Source organism: Bos indicus x Bos taurus, chromosome 17 (genome assembly GCF_003369695.1).
Source record: "Bos indicus x Bos taurus breed Angus x Brahman F1 hybrid chromosome 17, Bos_hybrid_MaternalHap_v2.0, whole genome shotgun sequence".
In the NCBI taxonomy this organism is placed as follows: domain Eukaryota; kingdom Metazoa; phylum Chordata; class Mammalia; order Artiodactyla; family Bovidae; genus Bos; species Bos indicus x Bos taurus.
This window is the reverse complement of record NC_040092.1, coordinates 40354363-40382230: the sequence shown is the minus strand read 5'-3', so window position 1 is coordinate 40382230 and position 27868 is coordinate 40354363. Positions and strand designations below refer to the sequence as shown.

Genomic DNA, 27868 nt, shown 5'->3' with positions numbered 1-27868 from the left:
AGAGCTAAATAGATGGAGCATAGAGAGGGAGTTTGGTTGAGAACTGATTTCAAAATTGATAAAATACTTTGTATCACTCAGATTCGAACATCTTATGGCAACTTCACATGCAAGATCCGGAGTAAGAACAACATAGACTGTATTTCCTGGACCAGAAGTGACTCCTCATAAAAGTACTATTACTGATTATTAACACCCTTACACAGTAGACAATACCTATTCCCGATATTAAAATAAAAATATCATAGGTTTAGAAGTTAGAAATTCAGGAGTCATGAAATAATCACATTGTCTTACCTTTTAGAGAAAGTCTGTAGAAACCTGGGTTATGAGAAGTATGTGAGTTTATTTTGGGATAAATTAATAGGGAGAGAAAAAGTGCTTCATAGTGCCACAAGCTTTTTTTTATGACAGCAAAGGTCAGGGTTCAATCAAATATTTGTTCCCTTAAGCATTCACATATAAAAATAAGAAGGATACAAAAAGCATGCAAATTTGATTTGGATGTCTTGCATATGAGAACGTCATGGTATATTAGATGGAGCAATGTGTTGAAAGGCAAATGATGAGAGTTCTGGCCCATGCTGAACTCAATAATCCATAAAAGAACTTTGAACTGTAAAGTCTTTAGTCTTTATTTTATGCTATTGCACATAAGACTGTTTAAAGGTAGCTAATATATTTACTATTTTCAAAAAGTAAAGACTAAATTGTCATGTTAACATGTGGTTAGTTTTTTCTAGACTTTCTTTGTTTCTGAAATGTATGAAAAGTGCATCCTAAATATTAGATATCCTTTACTATCTCACAATATCTATAATACCAGTTTTAATCAAATTTATACTTGTAAGTTAAAAAAACAAGACAGAGAAAAGAAGCATATGTGACAATATAAAATGAACAGACTGCCAAGATCATATGCCTGGGTTTCCTCCACTTAATTTTTTTTTTTTTTTTTTAGTTTTGGTTCACTTCTCATCTTTCATGAATCTCTGTACTGTTTCTCTGATCCAAATTAGTTTTCTGTATGGTTATGAACTTTATTAGATCAAGTCTTGTGCTACCTTCTTAAATCTAAACACCTATGCTTCTCTAATGGCTCAGATAGTAAAGAATCCGCCTGCAACACAAGAGATCCACGTTTGATCCCTAGGTCAGGAAGATGCCCTGGAGAAGGGAATGGCTACCCATTCCAGTATTCTTGCCTGGAGAATCCCCACGAACAGAGGAGCCTGGCAGGCTACTGAATGACTAACACTTTCATTCTTTCATGCTGTTCTTTAGTTTTGTAGCATCTTATTGTGTTCTTAGTATGTACTCAGCAGACAACAAGGATTTCATTTATTTCCTCATTTAAGCCTCAGAACCGTCCTAATAGTGTGGTTTTGTACTGGATTTTTACTTGATAAGGAATTTGAGTCTAAGGGAGGCTAATATAGTTGCACAAAGATGCATAAAGTCTATAAATGGCAGATGAAGACTTTGAACTTCTGTCTTTATGACCTCAACGTGCACTTTTCCCATTATCCTACAGTAGAAGGAAGATGAGACACAGCCTGGGAGCCTTCAGGGGAGACACAAAATGCTGTAGCTCATGCTAAGCCCAAAAACAACTCTTGTGAAAGTGTGTTGATGTAGGATTGGTTTACAATGATTTAGTTCTTTATCGTATGGTACTAGTGTTAAAGAACCTGCCTGCCAATGCAGGAAACGTAAGAGACACATTTTTGATCCCTGGGTCAGGAAGGTCCCCTGGAGAAGGAAATGGGAACCCACTCCAGTATTCCTGCCTGGGAAATCCCGTGGACAGAGAAACCTGGCGGGCTACGGTATACGAGGTCTCAAAGAGTTGGACACGATTGAAGAGAATGAGCACACACACAGAGTTCAATGTCAAACCACAAAGATCTTCATTTATTTTCTGACTCAAGAAATTTACTGTTTCAAATTACTGGTATAAACAGATCATTATTATCTAAAATCTCAATCAATTGTTGCATTTGTAAAGCTGAATTATCCTCATTTGATTTTATGAATCTTTTTTTTAACCTCTTCCTGAGATTTACTACGATCATAAGGAACTGTGTTGTGGGCTGCTAGAATATGATGATCTAGTAATAGTTTAGAAACTGAACTCTGTAATATAATTCCCTTGGACATGAATTTTGATCTCACTCAAGTACTTAAATTCATAAAATTTCTTAAACTTTCTAAATCTTCTCTATCTATAAAGTATTATGCATGTATGTATTCCTTTCATTTGGTAGTTTTTGAGTGTCAAATGTAATTTCTTTTGAAAAGCACCTGGCATTGTAATTAGTATGTGACACAAATTCAAAATTTAGCTTTATGTTTATAACAGTATACACACTTAGCTACAATAAACTATCATTTTTAATCTATTATAATCCATCTTTATATTTGGGTGCATGCATGCATGCGAAGTTAATTTAGTCATGTCCAACTCTTGGCAACCCTATGGACTGTAGCCCACCTGGCTCTCTGTCCATGGGGATTCTCCAAGCAAGAATACTGAAGAGGGTTGCCATTTCCTCCTCCAGGGGATCTTCCTGATCCAGGAATCAAACCCACGTTTCTTATGTCTCCTGCTTTGGCAGGCGGGTTCTTTAGATTCTCACCACCTGGGAAGCCCTTATATTTGGGTAAGATGAACTAACAGATAGAAACATGGATTAGGTAGGTAAAAAATTTCTGAACTCAAGCTTATATCCTAGATAGAAGAAAGATACATGAAAAAGTAAATGCAAAACCAGGCCATATATTTAAGTGCTATGTGCTCTGAAACTGCTCAGAAGCATTGTTTCAGGAATTCAGAAGACAAAGAGATTGCTTTTGACTAGAAAAGCCTTTCCTGGAGAACAGTAAATTTAGGTTAAGATTTAAAGGGGTTACTCACTTAAAAGAGTTACTCATCTTGCAATAGGGCTTCCTCAGGTAGTGCAGTGGTGATGAATCTGCCTGCCAGGGCAGGAGATGCAAGAGACTCCCTGGGTCAAAGAAGATGCACTGGAGTAGGAAATAGCAACCCATTCCAGTATTCTTGCCTGGGAAATCCCGTGGACAGAGGAGCCTGGCGGGCTACAGCCCATCGGGTCACAAAGAGTTGGTGGTGACTGAACACACACACATCTTACAATAGTAATGAAAAGGGAGAATGAAGGTATTCTAGGCTAGGAGTCAACAACTTGCTATAAAAGATCAGTAGCTATTTTAAATTAGTAAATATTTTAGTAAATATTAGTAATATAAGTAAATATTTTCAGCTCTTTACACCATCAGATCTCTGTTGCTGCATTCAGCTTGCCCTTGTAATGCAAAATTAGTCATAGACAATACACACATGAACAGGCGTGGCTATGTTCCAGTAACACTTTGTTTACAAAAGTAGTCTCTGGCTGGAATTTGGCCTGCAGGTTGTGTTTGGAGAACCCTGCTCTAGGATAGAGAAGGACTTGAACAGAGCCAGAATGCTTGGGAAAGCACAAATCCTTTTCCCAGAAGCAGAAAGTGATCCAGTGAGGCTGAATGTTTGGCTATACATTGAAGATTTGTGCAGAATAAACTTGGAGAGATGCTGGGGTCATTCATGGAGTGGCTGGAATATGCAAACTAGGCCTTATGCCCTAGGCAAACTGGAAGTTCAAAGCTTTTGAGGATGGGGGAGTTTCACTGTTAAAGCTGAAATACAGAGCAAGGGGGTTCATATTATTGCCATTGTTCTTTCATTCACTGACTGACTCTGCTTCATCCAAATTGCTTTGTACAGAGTTGAGAGGAATTATCATAAAATGTAAACTAGTCGTGTTACTGGCCACCTTAAAACATTTCAGTTGTTTCTCCAACTAGATGCAAAAAACAATGTGAATCTTCTCATACGGTATTCAAGGCTCATTCCTAACCCACACCAACCATACTGAATAGCTTTATTTTTCTGATGCTATGTTTTTGTATAGCTTTACCTTTGTGCCTGTTTCTGTCTTTGCTTAGAATGTCTTTAATCCTTTATTTGTTCATAAACTATTCCTCTGTCTTTCCAAAAATCATCGCTTCTACTTATTTCCTCAGGTTTCACTGACTATTGATTCCACACATGTTGTGTTTAAACTATGCTTGTTACAAGGTACTATAATTGTAATACAGCAAAATTACCTTCTATATTAAAGATTTCTCCTTATGAGAATGGAAGTGCTTAACTCCTCAGAACTTAACAAAGTACCTGGGATGTCGTAAGGGCTTCAAAATTATACAGGATGCATGCATGCTAAGTTGCTTCAGTCGGGTCTGACTCTGCGACCCTATGGACCATAGCCCACCAGACTCCTCTCTCTATGGGATTCTCCAGGCAAGAACACTGGAGTGGGTTGCCATTTCCTCCTCCAGGGGATCTTCCTGACTCAGGGATCGAACCCGAGTCTCATAAATTTCCTGCATCGGCAAGCAGTTCTTCAACACTAGTGGCACATAGGAAGCCCTTATACAGAAGAGTATGGTATATAGATTGGAAGGGTTATAAATCAGAGTCAGAAAAGTAAGCTGATTTTTATTACGTTAATCTGGGCATGATATAATTATGGACTGAATGAGGATCTTGGTAGGAGGAATACACAGAAAAGGAATACAGAGGTAGAAAAGATGACTGTTAGCCATCAGGACAAGAAGACAAAGAAAGTGAGACAGTATCAGTAAAAGGAAGCAGAATGCCAAGATGAGAAACAGAAAAGGTTAGGAGCTTCTGATATGTTGTGCTAAAGCTGAAACGCCAATACTTTGGCCACCTGATGCAAAGAACTGACTCATTTGAAAAGACCCTGATGCTGGGAAAGATTGAAGGTGGGAGGAGAAGGGGACAACAGAGGATGAGATGGTTGGATGGCATCACTGACTCAGTGGATATGAGTTTGAGTAAACTCCAGGCGTTGGTGATGGACAGGGAGGCCTGGCGTGCTGCAGTCCATGGGGTTGCAAAGAGTTGGACATGACTGAGTGACTAAACTGAACTGAACTTATGAGTGAATATGATAATTTTTGCAAAATAAAAATAGCATCAATTTGTATTATATTTGACTGTATGAGACAATAGTTATTTGAAGAGTTTTCACATTTAAATATAAGAGTTTTAGCCCAGGGACTCTGGGCTGGGCATGGCAGCAATGACAAACAAAGTATTCCAGAAGCGATGCACTGCCACTTCAAGGCCTGGCTTTTAAGAACGGTAGCAGCTTTCACCTGAGGTCCTTGGAACCCAGAGGGTTTTCTACCATATAAAGAAGTCCAACTACTCTGCTGAAGAATCACATTTAAAAGCCCTGAGACCACAAGAGCAGAGAAGCGGCTCAATGGAGCCTGATGTTCCAGCCATCCCTGCCAAGGCACCATGCATGTGAGTGAAGCCATCTTGGGTCCTCCAGACAGTCACCAGGCAAATACCACTAAGTAATACTAGTCAACCACATGGAACATGAAAATCTCCTCCCCCTGAGCTGTGTCCTAATTCCTAAATTACCAAAGGATGAAATGCAATAAGAATATAAATAAAATTAATAAGATACAATTTTAGAACAATAAGATCATTATTGTTTTAACCCTCATTTTAGGCACAGTTAGTTATTTAGCAATAATTCCTGGTGGCTTAGACAGTAAAGAATCTGCCTGCAATGTAGGAGACCTGGGTTCAATCCTTGGGTCAAGAAGATCCCCTGGAGAAGAGAATGGCTACTCACTCCAGTATTCTTGCTGGAAGAATTCCATGGACAGAGGAGCCTGGTGGGCTACAGTCCATGGGGTCACAAAGAGTTGAAGATGACTGAGCAACTAAAACTTTCACTTACTTTCAATAGGGTTAGGTGTTAATATATGACATTTCCAATGAAATGAAGCATTATATGATTTCATTCAAAGACTAATGTTTAATGAGAAAAGTAATCAAAATTTACAGAGCCAATCAGTTTTTAAAATCAGCGATAAAAAAGATAACCCAGGAGACCTCCCTGGGATGGAAGGAGGCTTTACCAGTAGCTCTCCTCTGCACCTGCATTGCCCCTAAAGAACAGGTTGGTCTTAGTCCTTATGAGATGCTATATGGGAGACCTTTTGTTTATGTCAATGACCTCTTCCTAGATCCAGAGGTTCAGACCCTCCAATCTTATACCATGGCCATTGGGCAATTCCAACAGGATATACGCTTGTGGGGTATGAACCAGGACCCAAAAGATTCTAAAGAGTCACCACTATATGCCCCAGGAACTCAAGTCCTAATTAAAGTCTGGAAAGATGGGTCCCCAAAGGCTCAACTCCAGCCCACATGGAAGGGCCCCTACCCTGTAATAGTTTCTACCCCCACAGCAGTCAAGGTACCAGGACATGACTCCTGGATTCACTACTCATGAGTCAAGCCATGGAAGAAAACAGAAGAGGACACTCCATACACCTGTGAGCCCCTGGGAGATCTCAGATACCTATTCAGAACTACCAATGAGTGCCATTCTAATGAACACCCCCAAAATCTGGTCTCTGGGGATAAGATTTCTCAGGATAACTCTAAGGAGCCAACACAGCTTGACAGAGACTGTACTCTAAGACAGACAGGAGATAGATCTTCTGATCCCTGAACAAGGAGGGACTTGAGCCATCCTGGCAATGTGAATTTAAAATTGACCAATGACCCTACTAGTCCTTGTTATGCTATATTGATGATGCTTATGCTTATTCCATGTACTGTCAATTGTCTAACCTATTTTGTCTCTGCCCAGGTCAACCAGCTACAACATGCAGTGCCAGTTCAACAAAGATAAAAAACTACAGCTGACCACGGAAAATATCACACACCCTTGGACACCGCTATAAGGACTCTGAGGATTGAGACTAGCAAGAGGGGGAGGCCCAATACCCCTCGCCACCCCAGTTCAGCAGGAAGTAGCCAGAAAGACCTCGATGCCCTTATTCCCAAAGAATTGGGCCTCCCATCTCTTGAGGGGGGAATGTTAGGTAGGTAGAATAGGGAAAAGGAGTCCAAAATGGCGGTGGCTAAAAGACAAAGAAGGTCAAAGGAAGGTCTGAAGACCAGAGTGAAGACTTCAAGCAGAACAAACAGCACTCCTGGCTAAGCCCAATTTGCATAGGGCAGGCCCAGGTGGAGGAAAAAAACATATAAGAGGAGGAGCCAAAGCGCTTTCTCAGGGACTCTCTCTCCCACGTGCGTACGCTCTTTTCTTTCTCTCTCTCTCTCTCTCTCCTGCTATCTTCTAAATAAAATGGAGCTGTAACACTGGAAAAAAAAAATTTACAAAGGAAAAGGCACTGACCTGATAACCGCATTGGTTGAAGCATCAATATCTGAGGCATTTACCAATATAACATCTGTCCCAGTTGGTGCGTCTTCAGGAATTGTCGTGAAATACATTTTACTGGCAAAAGTGGGGACATTGTCATTGATGTCATCCACTATGACATTGATTGTTCCAGTTCCAGTCAGGGCAGGGAATCCTAGAGGGAAAAGAAAACCAAGTCTTAATGTTCATAAATCACAAAAATAATAGCAAGCTTAACAATGGGTTGTAGACAGAACTACTAAAGCGAATGTAGAAAACACCCCAAGGTAATATTTGTGAATACATAGACAGGTGATTGAGTAATTTTTAGTTTTGTTATAAGAAAAATATTTTTATTTACGAACTAGTATTTCAACTCTTTCCTAGTGATACTGCACAAAAAGAATATGTCAACCTCCTAGTCTATTTTAAAGGTACTCACTCAGCAATGTAGAACACAACAATATCATTTAAATGCCACAAAAGAGGCACTACTGGTTTCTCTAAAATTATAGTAAAATAACTCAAGCCAGATTTGGAGCATCCCTCTGGATCTGGAATAGCTGGCCAGCTGACAAAGCAGAATTAAAAACTGTATTCCTAGATATGACTATCAATTCTATCCTAAAAAAAAAAAAATTAACTGAGTTTTGAGGACTTTAAATCCCCTTTTCTGTACTAACATATTTCTTTGCAGAAAATTTAAAAAAGAAAGCACTCTGACCTTTCATTTGCTGGAAATAGTATGTCAATGAGATGACTTGAAATCATTTCTGTTGCATTTATTTAAAGTTTAAGGTAAATATGAAACAATTCATTTGTATTCCCTGTTCCAGTGCCATTATCAGCATATAGTGAAAACGCAGCATTTAACAGAACCCTGGAGTACACTGTCTATACTACACAGGGTTAGAAGACGCTTCTGTGGTGAAGGTCAGATGTCATATTTAGTTGATTCTGTGGGATATCTCAAAGGTAAATGGCAAATCATATGCTTTTAGTTATTTTTCAGAATCATTTTTCAAACTTTAATATACCAAAATAGAAATAATGAAGGTCTGCTTACCTATATTTATCTAAAATAAAATAAGGCCCTGGATACGCTCAACTTTAAGATACAACTTTTCTTCCCATAAAATTATTTCCCATTAAATGAAGCTTTAATTCTACTTACTTTTGGTATTATATATTTTGTAAATAAAGCCATTCTTTCACTTCTCTGTAAAATGTTTATGAATATCTCTCTAATATCATGGAATGGTGTTGAGATTCACAACCTTCCAATATTATTTTTTGGAATAATATTCTTATGATTTGCTGCTGCTGCTAAGTCGCTTCAGTCGTGTCCGACTCTGTGCGACCCCATAGACTGCAGCCCACCAGGCTCCCCCGTCCCTGGGATTCTCCAGGCAAGAACGCTGGAGTGGGTTGCCATTTCCTTCTCCAATGCATGAAAGTGAAAAGTGAAAGTGAAGTCACTCAGTCGTGTCCGACTCCTATCGACCCCATGGACTGCAGCCTACCAGTCTCCTCTGTCCGTGGGATTTTCCAGGCAAGAGTACTGGAGTGGGGTGCCATTGCCTTCTCCTATGATTTGCTAATATGTCCTTATTGCTATTCAGACTTTTTCCTGTGTTCTTAGATTGTCATTACTGATGGCATGAAAGTGAAAGTGAAGTCTCTCAGTCGTGTCCGACTCTTTGCGACCCTATGGACTGCGGCCTACCAGGCTCCTCTGTCCATGAGATTTTCCAGGCAAGAGTACTGGAGTGGGGTGCCATTGCCTTCTCCAGCGAATCTTCCTGACCCAGGGATCAAACCCAGGTCTCCTGCATTGTAGATAGACGCTCCACTGTCTGAGCCACCAGGATCAATTTTATGTTCCAATGTATGGGAACCAAAAATCAATAGATTAGAAAATTATGGAATGCAGTGGTTTTTGTGCTCTACACAAGGAAGCTCAAATTCTACGTTAGATGAAAAATTTGTATGACCACTTGAACGGGGCTCTACGACAAGGCATGATATCTCCAGGAAATCTATTCAATTAAATTTAGGCTGCAAGCTGATCTCTGTTGCCTTCTCTGTGAGACAATTTATGTCAAGAATTCCATTTATATTAAATTTTAAAATTAATTTCTGCAGATATCTGACCTTTTAAGTGTTGGATTTTATATTGAAGAAAACTAGTTCTTGCTATTTGCCTTTTCCGCATCAATTCAGTTCAGTTCAGTTCAGTCACTCAGTCGTGTCCAACTCTTTGCAACCCCATGAACTGCAGCATTCCAGGCCTCCCTGTCCATCACCAACTCCCGCAGTTCACCCAAACTCATGTCCATTGAGTTGGTGATGTCATCCAGCCATCTCATCCTCTGTCGTCCACTTCTCCTCCTACCCCCAATCCCTCCCAGCATCAGAGTCTTTCCCAATGAGTCAACTCTTTGCATGAGGTGGCCAAAGTACTGGAGTTTGAGCTTTAGCATCATTCCTTCCAAAGAACACTCAGGACTGATCTCCTTTAGAATGGTCTGGTTGGATCTCCTTGCAGTCCAAGGGACTCTCAAGAGTTTTCTCCAACACCACAGTTCAAAAGCATCAACTCTTTGGTGCTCAGCTTTCTTCACAGTCCAACTCTCACATCCATTCATGACCACTGGAAAAACCATAACCTTGACTAGATGGACCTTTGTTGGCAAAGTAATGTCTCTGCTTTTGAATATGCTATCTAGGTTGGTCATAACATTCCTTCCAAGGAGTAAGTGTCTTTTAATTTGATGGCTGCAATCACCAATTGCCGTGATTTTGGAGCCCCCAAAAATAAAGTCTGACACTGTTTCCACTGTTTCCCCATCTATTTCCCATGAAGTGATGGGACCAGATGCCATGATCTTAGTTTTCTGAATGTTGAGCTTTAAGCCAACTTTTTCACTCTCCTCTTTCACTTTCATCAAGAGGCTTTTTAGTTCCTCTTCACTTTCTGCCATAAGGGTGGTGTCATCTGCGTATCTGAGGTTATTGATATTTCTCCTGGCAATCTTGATTCCAGCTTGTGCTTCTTCCAGCCCAGAGTTGCTCATGATGTACTCTGCATATAAGTTAAATGAGCAGGGTGGCAATATATAGCCTTGACGTACTTCTTTTCCTATTTGGAACCAGTCTGTTTTTCCATGTCCAGTTCTAACTGTTGCTTCCTGACCTGCATACAGGTTTCTCAAGAGGCAGGTCAGGTGGTCTGGTATTCCCATCTCTTGAAGAATTTTCCACAGTTTATTGTGATCCACACAGTCAAAGGCTTTGGCATAGTCAATAAAGTAGAAATAGATGTTTTTCTGGAACACTCTCTTGCTTTTTTGATGATCCAGCGGATGTTGTCAATTTGATCTCTGGTTCCTCTGCCTTTTCTAAAACCAGCTTGAACATCTGGAAGTTAACGCTTCACGTATTGCTGAAGCCTGGCTTGGAGAATTTTGAGCATTACTTTACTAGCATGTGAGATGAGTGCCATTGTGCAGTAGTTGGAGCATTCTTTGGCATTGCCTTTCTTTGGGATTGGAATGAAAACTGACCTTTTCCAATCCTGTGGCCACTGCTGAGTTTTCCAAATTTGCTGGCATGTTGAGTGCAGCACACACACAGCATCATCTTTCAGGATTTGAAATAGCTCAACTGGAATTCCATCACCTCCACTAGCTTTGTTCGTAGTGATGCTTTCTAAGGCCCACTTGACTTCACATTCCAGGATGTCTGGCTCTAGGTCAGTGATCACACCATCGTGATTATCTGGGTCGTGAAGATCTTTTTTGTACAGTTCTTCTGTGTATTCTTGCCACCTCTTCTTAATATCTTCTGCTTCTCTTAGGTCCATACCATTTCTGTCGTTTATTGAGCCCATCTTTGCATGAAATATTCCCTTGGTATCTCTAATTTTCTTGAAGAGATCTCTAGTCTTTCCCATGTTGTTTTCCTCTATTTCTTTGCATTGATCGCTGAGGAAGGCTTTCTTATCTCTCCTTGATATTCTTTGGAACTCTGCATTCAGATGCTTATATCTTTCCTTTTCTCCTTTGCTTTTTGCTTCTCTTCTTTCACAACTATTTGTAAGGCCTCCCCAGACAGCCATTTTGCTTTCTTGCCTTTCTTTTCCATGGGGATGGTCTTGATCCCTGTCTCCTGTACAATGTCATGAACCTCATTCCATAGTTCATCAGGCACTCTATCTATCAGATCTAGTCCGTTAAATCTATTTCTCACTTCCACTGTATAATCATTAGGAATTTGATTTAGGCCATACCTGAATGGTCTAGTGGTTTTCCCTACTTTCTTCAATTTAAGTCTGAATTTGGCAATAAGGAGTTCATGATCTAAGCCACAGTCAATGAACTACAAATATTAAAATATTGTGCTTGCCTTTTCACTGGTCACTTAAACAATGGTACAATAATATCATATGTAATTCACATTCAGAACAGATTTAGAAGTATTATGAACATTGAAGAAGCACATCAAAATAGTACTTTTAAAATCTCACTCAACATAAATATTTATTGAATCTTTAGGCATTCATGTACTGGTTTAAGAAGTTTACCTGAATTGTCTACTCTTCATAAGTTTGTCTGGCTGTTACCTCCATTTTATATATAAATAACATGAAAGAAAGGGATAGAAAGGTTGAGCAACTTTTTTAGGGCCATTGACCTGGTGAGGAATGGAACTAGGTTTTGACTTGAATGGGGAGCTCTTGACCACTGACAGAAAAGCCAGAAGGTGTCGGCAGCAGGACACATGCTGCTCAGTGAGATGCTCTGGGACTCTGGACAAGCCAGTCTCAGGGAGCAACACGAGCCCCAAGCCAGAGGAAAAGGCCCATCTGAGGCGGACCTTAGCTATTGTCCAGGTTAAGCTTGTGTAGCATTTGGGGACATCTGTCTGGCCATAAATTTTTAATTTTTCACAGCACGTGTTAAAGCCCAAATCAATATCTTCTGAGTTAATATGGATGACCAGTGTTTGGCCCTAAGCTCTGAAATGTGTGTTTAATTATACACAGTTTAATAAGATGGAAGTTAATCATGTGAATGATGTTAGTATCTCTCCCATTGTCTGCTTGAAAAAAACAATAACTAGAGCTTGTTTGTACATTTGTGTGGACAAAAGCAAATGTCATGGGAAGGAGAGTATATACCTGATGAATCATGAGGGGGATAACTAAGTCAAGGTCCCAGATATGAAAGGCTCTTTTATCTCTATTACAGACACTGTATTCCACTCACTAAATCTGTCTTCTTATATGCAAAATAGGAATAATGAGAACAAACCTATCCCAATAGGGGTGTGGAGGGGAATATAACATGTTTAGGATAGTGCCTGGTGCATAGTTAGAGTGTATTCTATATTATTCTTCGTTGTTGTACTTGTTTTAGAGATCAGGAGAAAAAAAAGGAAAAGTGACATTTAAAAGGTCAGTTTTCAATCTTACAGATTAATGTGTCATAGTTCTCAGGATTTTTGTCCCCTGACAAAACTTACAAGTCAGTCCTAAGATAACATTATTCAGGAAAAGATTTTGAATCATTCTTTTCTTTTAATGATTTTTTTTTTGGTAGTTATAAGTGTATGAGACTTGGCTTTCAAAACTTGCATAGCTTTGTATAAGATGTGTTGAACTGAAAATTTAAAAATGCAAAATTTACAAATTTCAAGTGAGAGAAGACCTGAAAATGTATGATATGCTCTCTAATCAACAATGCTTAAACTTGTTAAGAAATAACTCAGTAACTGCCAAATGGTTTTATCTTTGGTATTCTAAAGTGTCTGATGACACACATATGAAAAACCCCATAAAATGATGACTAACTCATTTGGTTAGGAACATGTGATTTCTTTCCTTGTCTATAAACTACATAAATGTTGTTGCTGATGTGTTTTCTGAATTAGTAAGCAAAACGAAAAAAAAAAAAACACAAAACATTGTTTACCTAGGAAAATATTCAACAAATTCAATCTCATGGTTTCCATAACAGAGAACAACTAATTTTTCCACAAGCTCTTGAAAGCACACCAGCAACACCATATGATCCTGGCCTGAGAAGTGGCCCCACAGTAATCCCATATCCACATGGGGCATCTTCTCAAGCCAAGAACCATCACGAGTCCCCTTTCCTCCACTAGTTAGCAGCCACAGCCCACTTTAACAGCACTTGGAGTTCTTCTCTTCCTCTTTTCTTCAAGAATTGATAGAGTGACCCAATTTCTACAATGGCCTCAATTTCTTTTTGCCCCAGGGGATGGGCATGCAGGTCTTATTTACTTTTAAAGTTTTACAAGGAAATTGTACAAAGACATAATTCTACATTTCTAAGTCTCTTACTGGGATTTAACTAACTCTGAACTCTGCCTCCAATATTTCTCTTTTATTCTCAGGATAGGGCCTTCCACCACTCAGCGTACTCTAGCCTCAGACTGGTCCTCCACAAGGCCCTGCCTCTCAGCTTTAGGCAGGAAGATGAAATCAAGGGACAGAAAGCAGGAATGCCCCCTGATTTTGAGAGAATAAGCCTCATATCCCAGGTGGCTTCATGATAAAAAACCTACCTGCCAATACAGGAAAGGCAAGTTTGATCCCTGGGTTAGGAAGATCCTCTGGAGGAGGAAATGGCAACCCACTCCAAATATTCTTGCCTGGAAAAATCCCACGGACAGAGGAGCTCGATGGGCTACAGTCCAAAGGGTTACAAAGAGTCGGACTTGTCTGGGCACAACAACACAACAAAGACTTATGTCTACAACAGACTTCTCAGATGAAGGACACAAGTTACCTTGTCCTTGGTACACACAGATTTTGTCACTTCCTCATCTCCTTATGGAATGATGAAGCTATGTTTTGTTGCTTTTCGGTTTGTTTGCTTGCTTTTGAACCCTTCCTCTTAACCTAGTGAAGAAGTGGTTCTGGTGCTTATGTTCCTATTTCCCAACATCTTTTGGGTTATAGTCCACGTGAAATGCTACATGGTGTTCACTGTAACTTCACCTTCAGTTCAGAACTTTCCAGGCTGAAACACCCAACTGACTCTTTGTTTTCTCCTCTTGCAAATTACTAGAGAGCCACAATATTAGTACGCTAAAAACTCTAGTCTTAATTAGTCCGTGTAAACTTAGCCTGTATATTTGTATATAAATTGAAAAGCGTATGTGCATATACATGTGAAGTGAAGTCGTGCAGTCATGTCCAACTCTTTGTGACCCCATGGACTGTAGCCTACGAGGCTCCGCTATCCATGGGACTTTCCAGGCAAGAATACTGGAGTGGGCTTCCATTTCCTTCTCCAGGGGATCTTCCTGACCCAGGGATCGAACCCAGGTCTCCTGCATTGCAGATAGACGCTTTACCATCTGAGCCACATATATATTTATAGATACATATTATTGAACACTTATTTGATAATAGTATTTGAGTGGTGCTTCCCAGGTGGCACTAGTGTCAAAGAACCTTACTGGCAATGCAGGAGACACAAGAGACATGGGTTTGATCCCTCGGTTGGGAAGATCCCCTGGAGGAAGGCACAGCAACCCACTCCAGTATTCCTGCCTGGAGAATCCCATGGACAGAGTAGCCTGGGGTGCTACAGTCCATAGAGTTGACTCTTTACATGCTGAGGCGACTTAGCATGCATGCATATGCATGAGTATCTTTTATATGTATTACTGTTAATATACAGATTCATGAAGCAAGTATTACTATTTAAGTTTTTTTAATAAAGAATTTTCAACTCAAAGAATTTAAACAATTTATTTACATTTAGCCATACTGTGTGGATCACAATAAACTGTGGAAAATTCCGAAAGAGATGGGAATACCAGACCACCTGATATGCCTCTTGAGAAATCTGTATGCGGGTCAGGAAGCAACAGTTAGAACTGGACATGGAACAACAGACTGGTTCCAAATAGGACAAGGAGTACGTCAAGCCTGTATACTGTCACCCTGCTTATTTAACTTTTATGCAGAGTACATCATGAAAAATGCTGGACTGGAAGAAGCACAAGCTGGAATCAAGATTGCCGGGAGAAATATCAATAACCTCAGATATGCAGATGACACCACCCTTATGGTAGAAAGTGAAGAGGAACTCAAAAGCCTCTTGATGAAAGTGAAAGAGGAGAGTGAAAAAGTTGGCTTAAAGCTCAACATTCAGAAAACGAAGATCATGGCATCTGGTCCCATCACTTCATGGGAAATAGATGGGGAAAGAGTGGAAACAGTGTCAGACTTTGTTTTTCTGGGCTCCCAAATCACTGCAGATGGTGATTGCAGCCATGAAATTAAAAGATGCTTACTCCTTGGAAGGAAAATTATGACCAACCTAGATAGCATATTCAAAAGCAGAGACATTACTTTGCCAACAAAGGTCCATCTAGTCAAGGCTATGGTTTTTGCTGTGGTCATGTATGGATGTGAGAGTTGGACTGTGAAGAAGGCTGAGCGCCAAAGAATGGATGCTTTTGAACTGTGGTGTTGGAGAAGACTCTTGAGAGTCCCTTGGACTGCAAGGAGATCCAACCAGTCCATTCTGAAGGAGATCAGTCCTGGGATTTCTTTGGAAGGAATGATGCTGAAGCTGAAACTCCAGTACTTTGGCCACCTCACGCAAAGAGTTGACTCATTGGAAAAGACTCTGATGCTGGGAGGGATTGTGGGCAGGAGGAGAAGGGGACGACAGAGGATGAGATGGCTGGATGGCATCACTGACTCGATGGACTTGAATCTGGGTGAACTCCAGGAGTTGGTGATGGACAGGGAGGCTTGGCGTGCTGCGATTCATGGGGTCACAAAGAGTCAGACATGACTGAGTGACTGAACTGAACTGAACTGAGCTGATAGTGGACAGAGCCTTCTCTGGTCGCTCAGTGGTCAAGAATCTGCCTGCTAATGCAGGAGACTTGGGAGATGTGTGGTTGATCCTTGGGTTGGGAAGATCCTCTGGAGTAGGAAATGGTAACCCACTCCAGTATTCTTGCCCGAAAACCACATGGACTGAGAAGTATAGTCCATGGGGTCACCAAGAGTCAGAGATGACTTAGCGACGGAACAATAATGGACAGAAGGAAAGTCAACTCTGAACTCTTGAAAAAATATATTCTCTCTGTTCATTAGGCTCAGATAAAAGTATGCCACTCTTATTTCAGATGTTTTACTCATTATTATTATTACTGATGTACTTCTACCATATTCTCTATTAAGTTATAAAATAATTGAGAGCAGAAATTATTGTTTAATTCATCATTATCTAAACCAATAATGTATAGCTTGTCTTCAATGTTTATTAAGTTCTCCTTTGACTCTATATATGGAAATCTGATCTAGTGACTACATGGCTGAAAGTTCAAAAAGCTGATCACTTCGGGGAATAAATATAGATTTTAGCCTAAGGCTGGGGTCAGAGAACAAAACTTCTGACAAAGGTCAACATTTTGGAGATAGTTATACTACTTATAACAGAGGGTCCCAATTAATCCTGAATCCCATGAGAGGAATCAGAATACTAGGGGCCAATATTTTGCTTGGACAGATCTGATAATGATGAATTATATAGGTAGTGGCGTAATAGGGCAAGATTACTCAGTTTCATCTGGAATTGATTTATGAGAACCAGATGCAATCAGAAAGAAGTAGGATGTAAGGACATAGACTCCTGATAGAAGACAGTTAGCCAATGAATGGAGCTGAAGATAGAAGTGAAATGAAAGGACAAAATCTCAGAAATTTTTAAGTACAGAGGCAAGGAGCATATAGGAGACATGTGAAATACAATCAGAAGTCAGATGATAAAAGGAAGCTCAAAAACATTTTGTACAAATATTTTGTATTTTATATATCATACATCTGTGTGTGTATATATGAGAGTAAAAGTGAAAGTGTTAGTCGCTCAGTCGTGTTTGACTTTTTGTGACTCTATGGACTATAGCCTGCCAGGCTCCTCCACCCGTGGAATTCTCCAGGCAAGAATAATGCAGTGGGTGGCCATTCCCTTCCCCAGGGAACCTTTCTAACCCAGGGATCAAACCTGGGTCCCCTGCATTGCAGGTGGAATCTTTACCATCTGAGCCATCAGGGAAGCCTTATATGTATTTTATAAAGTATATATATATATATATATATATATATATATATATATACACACATATATACAATGGTGGTTCAGTTGCGAAATCGTGTCCGAGTCTTGCGAACCCATGGACTATATAGCCTGCCAGGCTCCTCTGTTTATGGGATTCTCCAAGCAAGAATACTGGAATGGGTTGCCATTTCCTTCTCCAACATATATACAATAAACATGGGTAAATAGATATTAAACTTCTTAAATTTTTAGATCAACAGCAAAAAAATACATATGATTCTGAAAAGCATTTTTTTAATGTGTAAAAACACATCACACACACACACACACACACACAACGATTATTCAGTTTAATCTTCTGATAGTCCATTACACTTGCGTAGTTCCAAACTTTGTCTTGAGTCATATTTTATACTCTTAAACTTGGGAAATGATTAAACTGGTATTGCCTTTGAACATGGGTGGCTTAAAAAGATCAAACATATGAATAAAGTTCAAGGAAACCTAAAATAAGATTTTAAAAAGAAAAATGTTTCAGGCAACTGCTCTATCAGAAAATTCATCTTCAATAAGTATAATGAATGAATCTAAAGATCTAATTAGAGGTCTAACTTCAGGCATTTTACATATTTAATGTTAGCCCCCATAAATTAAACATCTTTTCCTGAAACATGAGAAACTACTCAGCTGCATTAGAATTTTGCTTAACTGAAATCTGTTGCTTTGCCACAAAACTGATTTCATTCTTAACATCAAACATTTGGTGGAACAGTCCTCTGACTGGGTGTGTTTGTTGTAATAAAGAATGACCTCACATATTTCTTACAGTAAGTAAGCCATCCCCTGAGAAGGTATTGAAACCAACCATTCCGTATTGACTTATAATTATGTGATTTGGCTTAAATTTGAATCCAGAAAATATGTGAAGCAAGTAAATATGTAGTAGTATTTAAATATGACCAATAGCATTTATCTTAAAATTTTCATTTTCATAATGTATTACCATTAATTAGTTCTACAAATATGTTTACATAAATTAGGTAGGTACACACTAAGGTAACATTTTATTTTTAATTATTTCTCAGGAATCTTTATCAAAAACACTATTTCCTTTTTATAAATTCTTATACTAAAGAATCTGCCTGTAATGCAGGAGACCCAAGTTCTATCCCTGGGTCGGGAAGATCCCCTGGAGAAGGGAATTGGTACCCACTTCAATATTCTTGCCTGGAGAATTTTATGGACAGAGAAGCCTGGTGGGCTACAGTCCATAGAATCACAAAGAGTTGTACATGACTGAGCAACTATCATACTGAATAGAGGTGACAAAACTAAAGAAAGAACTTAGCAATGTTATGTAAATAAGACCGAAAATTGCTCATCGTGTGAATGTCATTAATGTCATTGAAATGTACACTTAAAAATCATTAAAGTGGTAAATTTTATGTTATATGGATACATAATTTTTAAGAGTTTATAAAATAAAATATGATGTAAACTAAATATTTTATTCCCCACATAAAGTATATGATAAAGACTTAATTTTGCTGCTGCTGCTGCTGCTAAGTTGCTTCAGTCGTGTCCAACTCTGCGCAACCCCATAGACGGCAGTCCACCAGGCCCCGCCGTCCCTGGGATTCTTCAGGCAAGAACACTGGAGAGGGTTGCCATTTCCTCCTCCAATGCATGAAAGTGAAAAGTGAAAGTGAAGTCGCTCAGTTGTGTCCGACTCTTAGCGACACCATGGACTGCAGCCTACCAGGCTCCTCCGTCCATGGGATTTTCCAGGCAAGAGAACTGGAGTGGGGTGCCATTGCCTTCTCCCAGACTTAATTTTGGAGAACATTAAAAAAAAGAACCCTAACAACACATGTTGAAACTCTGAAATACTAGAGGCAACCACCAAATTCAAAATATAGCCGGAGTCCTGCCTATTTAGTGAAACTATCAAATTATATATCTTTGGAATAATTATCAAAATAGGCTACAAAGTAAGATTAAGTTTTAACATGATAAAATTAGAAGAAAAATTCCTCATACTAAGCTTACATTACTTTCTATTATATTTAATATTTATCCTTTAGGTAGTAGAATCATCTCTTTAATATTTCAAATTGTTTGTTTCCATTTCAAAGTTGGGTTTCCTTCATCTACTCAGATTTATAGCTTAAATTAAGTAAATGAGAAATAGACTGAAATTACTTCATCAAATTTTAATTCTATGCAAATGTTAGCAAGTCTAGCTATTATTTATTGGAATTTTGGAAGCTTGATCATCTTTCTTTTTGTATTTTTATCTTATGACTATACAAATGAAATACTATGTAGGAAAAGTTGTTTCTACTAAAGTGTAGCTGATTTAAAGAATATTATGTAAATAAATGATTTATGATAACACTTAGTCACTAATGGGTTTTGTACTAAACTTATTGCAAATAAGAGGAAGTAAAACAATAACCAGTTATGAACCTTGGAAGCAAAATTCTCATCTAAGACAAATACTCCAATGGAGATAACAAAACTTCCTTTGACTCAAATATATAATTAAGTTAAATACAAGTGATTCCTGGTAACTGAAGATTACCCTAGCACTGTTTGATTTATGGAATCATTGATGTCTTACGGAAAGTTTTCAAGCATTTTTCATTACTAAGAATGTTCATCATAACAGACAAGGCAAGTTCTTCGACATCTTCCCACAAATAATACTGACAGGATGCAGTCTTTCTGGAACATCTAAAAAGCAACTCTCCTCAGATGTAAAATGTCATATTCCACATTTCTGACCTCTCTTTTGATTACAGAGACATTTGCAATGCAGTGACCCTCTCAGCTAAACAATGTGACAAACAGTTTTCATTCAAAATGTCATCATAGCCTCACCAAGAAAATAAGCATAGTGATTAGCCCTTTTAGATTTTAGGATTAACTTTTGCAAAAGCATCATGTTTCCCCTTCATTAAAAAGTAATTTCCAATCCCTGCATAAGAATGAAGTTTATCCCCTGTTTCAATCAGATGATAAATGCCCTTAATTAGGGATGCTAATAACTGAAATTTTCCCCTCAGACCTATTAATTATGCTGACACATAGTTCACTACTAGACTTTTTAACCAAATCTATAGCCAGAATATCTCTTTAGCTTGTTAGCATATTAGACTGAGAACAGATAAATAAAGGTAATATATTTAATTTGTGCACAATTTAATCTCCCACACCCCAATTAAATGCAAATAACACAGCCCAATCGACTTACTGTATGTGCATACATGTGTGTATCGTACATATTGTATATTCTAAGGATAGTATTAAACATTTGCTTTGAATTCCGTAAAACTCCGTGAAACTCTTGGATATGCATTTCTTGATCTGAGAACAGTAATCCTTTGGTTTTGAATTCATGAATATTTTTGTTTTACTCGCTGTTTCAATGGCAGAGAACTGAATGTTATTTCTCTTTTTTTGCTGCAAAAACCATTTCTCTTTTTAATATAAAATAATATTTAATCTAAAGAGAAAAAACTCATAAACATGGTTTACATGAAACAAAATATGTTAGATGAGCTAATCTATGGGAAAGAGTGAGTCATAGTTAAGAAACGGTCTCCTTGATCAGGTTTAGTGGCTTCAGATTCTGTTTCTATTGATTAACAGCTGCAGGTCTGAGTCAAGTTGTTTACTTCTCTAATACTCAGCCTTGTTTTTGTTTTTCTTTTAATTCATAATATTGGAATCCAATTTACAAGGCTGTTGTGAGATTAAATCTGGTACAAACAAGCACTCAGCATGCACAGAATGAGCAAACATCCTCTAAAGTTTGTCTACGTAAGTTGCATCTCTACTCAAACGTGTTTCCTGAGAACTAAACTTTTATATCTACCTGCCATCTCCACTGGAGATTTCATAATATCTAAAAACAGTATATCAAAAAAATAATGTAAGGAAAATTCAACCTAAAAAAATTTTTCCTTTTCCTATCTCCAAATTTCTCAGGCCAGTACTCTGGGACTCATGCTTGATTTGTCTCTTTTACTAATTTTCTTTACCTCCAATTCCATCATCAAGTCCTATGGCTTAACCTTCAAAATGGATAAAATGTTTAGCTCTTTTACATCTCCTCCATGCTGTAGCCTAATTTCAAACATTCTCAAGGGCTGCTGTCCTGGCCTTTTAATCACCGTCTCTATTTCCACTGTAGTTTTCACCACTGCCACAAAACCAGATCTCTTTTCCACAAAAACAGGCCACTCCAAAATTCCTTGTTGCTCCCCTGTCCAAAGCTTTAACAAGACTTTGCCTTTCTCTTTGAATAAAATTAAAACTTCTTTCCCTGGCCTAAAACACTGCGATGATCCAGCCTCTGCTTAATTCATTTATCAATATTTCTCCTTTCTTTTACTCTGGTAGAACCGTCCAGGCCTTCCAGTTGTCCTTTGAATGAAGGCAACCTGATCCCTGTCTAGGAACCGTTTCATCTGCAAATTTATCCAGATTTTCACATTTCGCTGTCCTGACCTCTGCTATTAAAAATAATTCCTCCAATTCCTTCCTCTCTAGCCACTTAACCTGCTTTATTTAATTACATAGCACCTCATATAACTCCCGACCTATATATTACATTTTGTCTAGCTTTCTGACTAGAATGTAACTTCTGTGAGGACAGAGACTGTCATTTTTTCACCACTATGTCTCCAATTCCTAGAAGAATCCCTGGTAGAGACTGCTCCACAAATGCTTCCTGACAAAACATTGTCCAGATGCTTGTTACACATTGACAGCCCATAGAAGCATATGAGTCTCATTGACTCTAATAATAATTCACTTATAAGATCTATTAAATTACCATTATAGTTTGGTTTTAATAAATGCAAATGCAAAGTGACAATTGGGTGGAATAATTGGCAATATTATCATCTTCTACCTGTAAAGCCTAGTGAATTTTTTATATCTTCTCCTACTTAGCAATTTAATTTGAACAATGTCTTAATTGAAGCTTGTTCTCAAACAATCAGTATTGAAATTACTGATTCCAGCTGATTTGACGCCACTTAAAATATTTTGAAACATTTATTGATTTATTTGGAAAAAGAAAAATAACAGAATGTTTTATTCATTAGAGTACAATGGATTACATATAAGAAAAGCTTTCTTAAAATTGTGTTTTTGGAAATTTATGTTTTGCAGAGGGTAATCAGATTCTGATTTTTTTTCAGATATACCATGAGTGAGCAAGGGCTCAGTTGGAAGGCAGAAATCCTGGATATTGTTCTTGACTCTGATATTCTCTGAGTCTGTAAGCTCTGGCAAACTGCCTAATTATTCCAGGCCTCAATTTTCTTATCTCAAAAATAAAGGAAATGGACTGGCTTATTTCCAAGAAGACTTCTGGCTATAAAATTAGCATTTTAAGTCAGATTTTTGTCACTTAGAATTTTTCATATATAGCTTTCTTTTAAAATCCTTCCATATTACACACTAGGTTATAACTTCAATAACCCCTTATAGTCACATATTGTTTTACTGCTTTCTCATATACTAATTCCTTCCTTTAAGAATAGTGGTGGATTTTAATAGGTCAAAGACTATGAATTTACTGGTGAGGGTAGAAAATCACCAAAGGTTAAAAAAATTCTAAGAGACTTGGAAAATTCCATGGATATATATCTATTGGAAATGCTTATCTAAACACCAAAATCCTCATAACAAAATAAGTTAAATTTTTCACATTACGTTTATGTGAAGAATAATAAGCCTTTATTATTAAGCTATGTGAAGTCAAATACCACATGTGGGATATATATATATATATATATATATATATATATATATAAACTATATATATACACATACAGTGTGTATATATATATATATACATATATTTTGGGGGGGGTAGCTAAAAAGGTGTTGGGTGTTTTGGGAGATATGGGAGACTCACTTTTTTTGCTATGGGAAGTCCAGATATAAAAGTATTGCCAAATGCCAAAACTTTTCAAAAGCACAGTGTCTGTTTATGCAGATTCTGAGTTAGTGAGCCAGACCAAGAAAAGGTAGGCAGGACATCACAAAGTAGAGATAAGACCTACCTGGAAACATCTACTAGATAACAGAATTGAATAAGAGCCAGAAAGTTCAGGGGAGAGTCATGAGAATATAGCTCAAGCAGTATTTTTAAGCATTTGAAACTGAATTAAAGCCATAAAACGCTTCAGTGGGTCTTTACATATGACTGCAATTTATCACATCACACTAAACACCACAGAGCCTTAAATGCTTATGCTGCTTTTCAAAGCAGGGGTCAATTTGAATGACCACAACCAATGCAGCAAAAACTTCTGGAATTTCAGCCATCAGTTGAAAAAGATTGGCACTTTTCCTGTTTTGGTAGGTCCTTTGAAAAATCTGCAAGTGATAAGTACATGATAATAAACTGTATTTAAGTATGGTAAATAAATATGAAATAATAGTTGCATAATAACAGGATGGTTTGATAAATAATTATCATTTTTCATTCAGTAAATCATTCATTCATTCAACAAATATTTATTCAGCAAATGTTATATTACACATTCTGTTCTGAGTGTTTCTGGGAATTCAGTTTTGAACAAGACAGGAGCTTTTCTGGTAACTCAGCTGGTAAAGAATCTGCCTACAATGTGGGAGATCTGGGTCCGATTCTGGGTCGGGAAGATCCCCCTGAAGAAGGGATAGGCTACCCACGCCAGTATTCTTGGGCTCCCCTAGTGGCTGAGCTGGTAAAGAATCTGCCTGCAGTGTGGGAGACCTGGGTTTGATCCCTGGGTTGGGAAGATCCCCTGGAGGGGGAAAGGCTACCACTCCAGTATTCTGGCCTGGAGAATTCCATGGACTATATAGTCCATGGGGTCACAAAGAGTCAGACACTACTAAGCAACTTTCACTTTCACTTAGGAAGCTTACATGATACTGGAAGTATAACAGCTATTGATGAGGTAACCAAACTGTAGCCTGCCAGGCCCCTCTGTCCATAGGATTTCCCAGACAAGAATACTGGAGTGGGTTGTCATTTCCTTCTCCAGGGGATCTTCCCGACCCATGGATGGAATCCACATCTCCTGAACTGGCAGGCAGATTCTTTATTGCTGAGTCACCAGGAAAGCATTATATTCTATATGAGCATATAACTTTAAATGGCAATTAATGTTTAATAAAAAATTCACAACAGAGTAATGTGACAGAAACTTTGGAGAGATGGGAAGTGGGACCTATAGACTGGCAGTCAGATAAATTGTCTCTGAGAAGTTGACATTTTACTTAGATGCAATGACAAAATGACCACGATACAGATGTCACCTGTCCCCGCCCCCCACCCCATTAAAAAATGGAAAAAAAAAAACAAAAACAAAACAGCCAGCTACAAAGTAGAACACTCCAGACAGTGAGAACTACAGGTACAAATGCAAAGGGCCAAGGATGAGAAAAAGGTTGGCATTTTTAAAGGGGCCAGATTAACTGTCACTAGCAATTTGCTGTCAGTGTTTAGCAACTACTCTCCAGAAGTAAGTCACCTGATCTGTAAGCTTGCTGATTTCTATAGTGTAAATACTCCTACACTAGCTGATTTCAAGCAAACCAACATGGAGATACTGAACAGAGTTGAGAGGTAATAATGACCAATGGTGGAACATAATAAAGGAAGGCAGCAGCAGATGATGACAGAAGGGTCAGATAGTGGACAGAGGCAAGGTCATTTAATGCCATGTGGTCAATGGTAAGAAATTTAGTTTTTATTCTTAGAAATCACCGAATGGTTTTAATTAAGCAACAGGGCATAATCATTTAATTTATGGCTTTAAGGTTCATGAGCTGCTTGTTGGAGAGCATACTGTGAGGGAGAAAGGCAGTTAGAAAGCTATCATATTTGCCCTGGCTTGGACTAAAGTGGGGGGCTTCCCAGCTGGCACTAGTGGTAAAGAACCTGCCTACCAATGCAGGAGACATAAGAGATGCAGGTTCAATCCCTGTGTTGGGAAGATCCCATGGAAGAGAGTATTGGCAACACACTCCGGTGTTCTTGCCTGGAGAATCCCACGGACCAAGGAGCCTGGTGGGCTACGGTCCATAGGGTCACAAAGAGTCAGACATGACCGAAGTGACTTAGCAAGCACACATGCACACAGACTAAGGTGGTGGTAATGGAAATGATGAAAATTGGATCAATCAGGACATTTTGTGAGTCAGAGTCTAGTTGTCAATGGACTTGTGGAACAAAGTTTGCCTTGAGCAATTGTGAAACCGGGGGCAGAGAACAACTTATGGAGATTAGGAAGCATAAAAGTCAGAAATTTTATTTGGCCTTACTAAGCTTAAGATGTCCAACAAATGTGCTGACTAATATTAATAGCTAAAATGAGTCATTTCCACATTTGTTCCTGCTAATACATTTTTCATGTAGGAATTAGTGTTTCCATCAAATATATAACACTATACAGGTAACCGCCCTCCAATGTAGGAGATGTGGATTCGATCCCTAAGTCAGGAAGATCAGCTGGAGAAGGAAATGGCAACCCACTCCAGTATTCTTGCCCGGAAAATCCCATGGACAGAGGAGTCTGGTGGGCAATAGTTCAAAGGGTCACAAAGAGTCAGACACAACTGAGCGACTGAGCACACACTCACAAAGGTAACTTGTTCAAGGTCACATACCTAAAAATTGTCAGAGGTGGAATTTGAACCTCTTTTTAACCACAAAGCTATGTTTTTACCTTTATAATATACTTCCATTTTGTAAATTAATTCTTAGGATTAATTTTTTGGACATATAAAGCTCTGAGTTCCCTGACAATTCCCTGCTACTTATGGTATTTAAAACATATTACTTAATTTATTGCACTTATGAGAAAATGGTAAGGAAAACTTTTGGCAGGAAGGATCCTTGGGAACAGAGTGTCAAAATATGAGGAGGACAGTAACTGCTTTAGGGCCAGCTCTCCTCTTAGGATGAACCAAATGTGCTGGGTTCTCTGCAGTACCTTCATGACTACAGACCTGGGTGAAGTCTTAGCCTCCTGGGACTGTCTACTTGGTACATATTTCTAGAAGAAATAACAATGAGTAATTTGGACTGAGGGCAGAACATCCATACTTTTTATTATATCAGTTGAACAAATATTATCTTTAATTGAGTTTTAGCCTCACCTCTTTAAATTAATCTTTAGTAAGTAAATCCTATGGGAGGAAAAAAAAAAAAAGTGAGGTAGAATTATTACCCTCTGTCCTGGTTTTGTTATTTAACAATGCAACATTTGGTCCCACACATATAGGATAGTGTGCTTGTATTCATTTTAAGCAGTGGACAGGAGTCCTTAGAGAGCTTCCAGATGTGCTACTCTACAGCCATGCAGTCAGTAAATAAAAATACGATGAAAGTGGAATGCTAATATCTTCTCCACAAATATTCAAAGATTTAGAGGTCTGCTGATAAAAATAAGCTGCTGCTTCAATTGCTGCCATATTGCCAAAGTTGACCCATCTTTGGGTTGCCATCAGGTAAGAATTTCAAAAGAGCAAAGGAAAAATGATTTGTGAGCTAAGGAATAAAACTGTCAATTTTTTTTTTCTTGTTTAGAACACTTTGATATTTTCCTGGTTCTCAGAACACTGCCAATTTGAGAATAACCTGGCATCTGGGACTTAAAAGCTGCCATATTTTTCTGAATTTTCTCATGTCATCTACTAATTTGACTTTTAAATCATAGCAGTGAATAAGTATTTTAAATCCTGTGTCAGAGACTTCATTCCTGGAATATAAAACTGCAAATTCTGAAGCCTGATATCTGAAGCTCTCACTGTGGATATTGATGACACTTGAAGTATAGAAAGGAATTGGGTATAAAATTATGGTTGCACATGAGTTTTAATAATTTTAAAAACATCTAGTCCAACATACCTCATGATTTCTGATTGCTTTATATGATTCATATTAAAGGATCTCCATATACCTACTTGAATTCTTTTACTCCTGTGTCCCTACAAGCCACCAGTCCATCTCAAGACAGCCCCGCAAAAAAGCACTCATAAAAATCTGTACTTTGGAGAAATTTTCAAGTAATTATCTAATTTCTAAGACTGCCAAAATACTCTGACCAAGGGACCAATGTCCTTGAATCTCATTCATGCTCCCATCATGATTCTTAACATTATGCTTAAGGCCCTGAATGACAGACATCCACATAATTTCATTTTACTGATAATCTGAACTGTAAGTTTTTAATAACTCATAACTCTCCTATCTCATTATTGGATAGAATATAAACACACTTGGTCTTCACATTTTTCATTTAATGGCAATAGTCCTTCATAGAAATTAGAGTCGCACTTGCATTATTTGTCCTTATATTAACACTTTTAGATCCCCAATTTTCCCCAGGATCATGGCTGATGGCATCA

At 38.4% G+C, this 27868-nt stretch overlaps 1 protein-coding gene across 2 annotated transcripts in view; it reads right to left on the bottom strand.

Moving 5' to 3' along the window:
• FAT4 (FAT atypical cadherin 4) overlaps nt 1-27868 on the bottom strand; it is a 184052-nt gene that overhangs the window by 50669 nt on the left and 105515 nt on the right. For both annotated transcript variants that reach the window (XM_027567307.1, XM_027567306.1), the window contains exon 7: nt 7323-7503. In XM_027567307.1, the coding sequence (XP_027423108.1) occupies nt 7323-7503 (181 nt within the window). The remainder of the gene's footprint in view (nt 1-7322; nt 7504-27868) is intronic.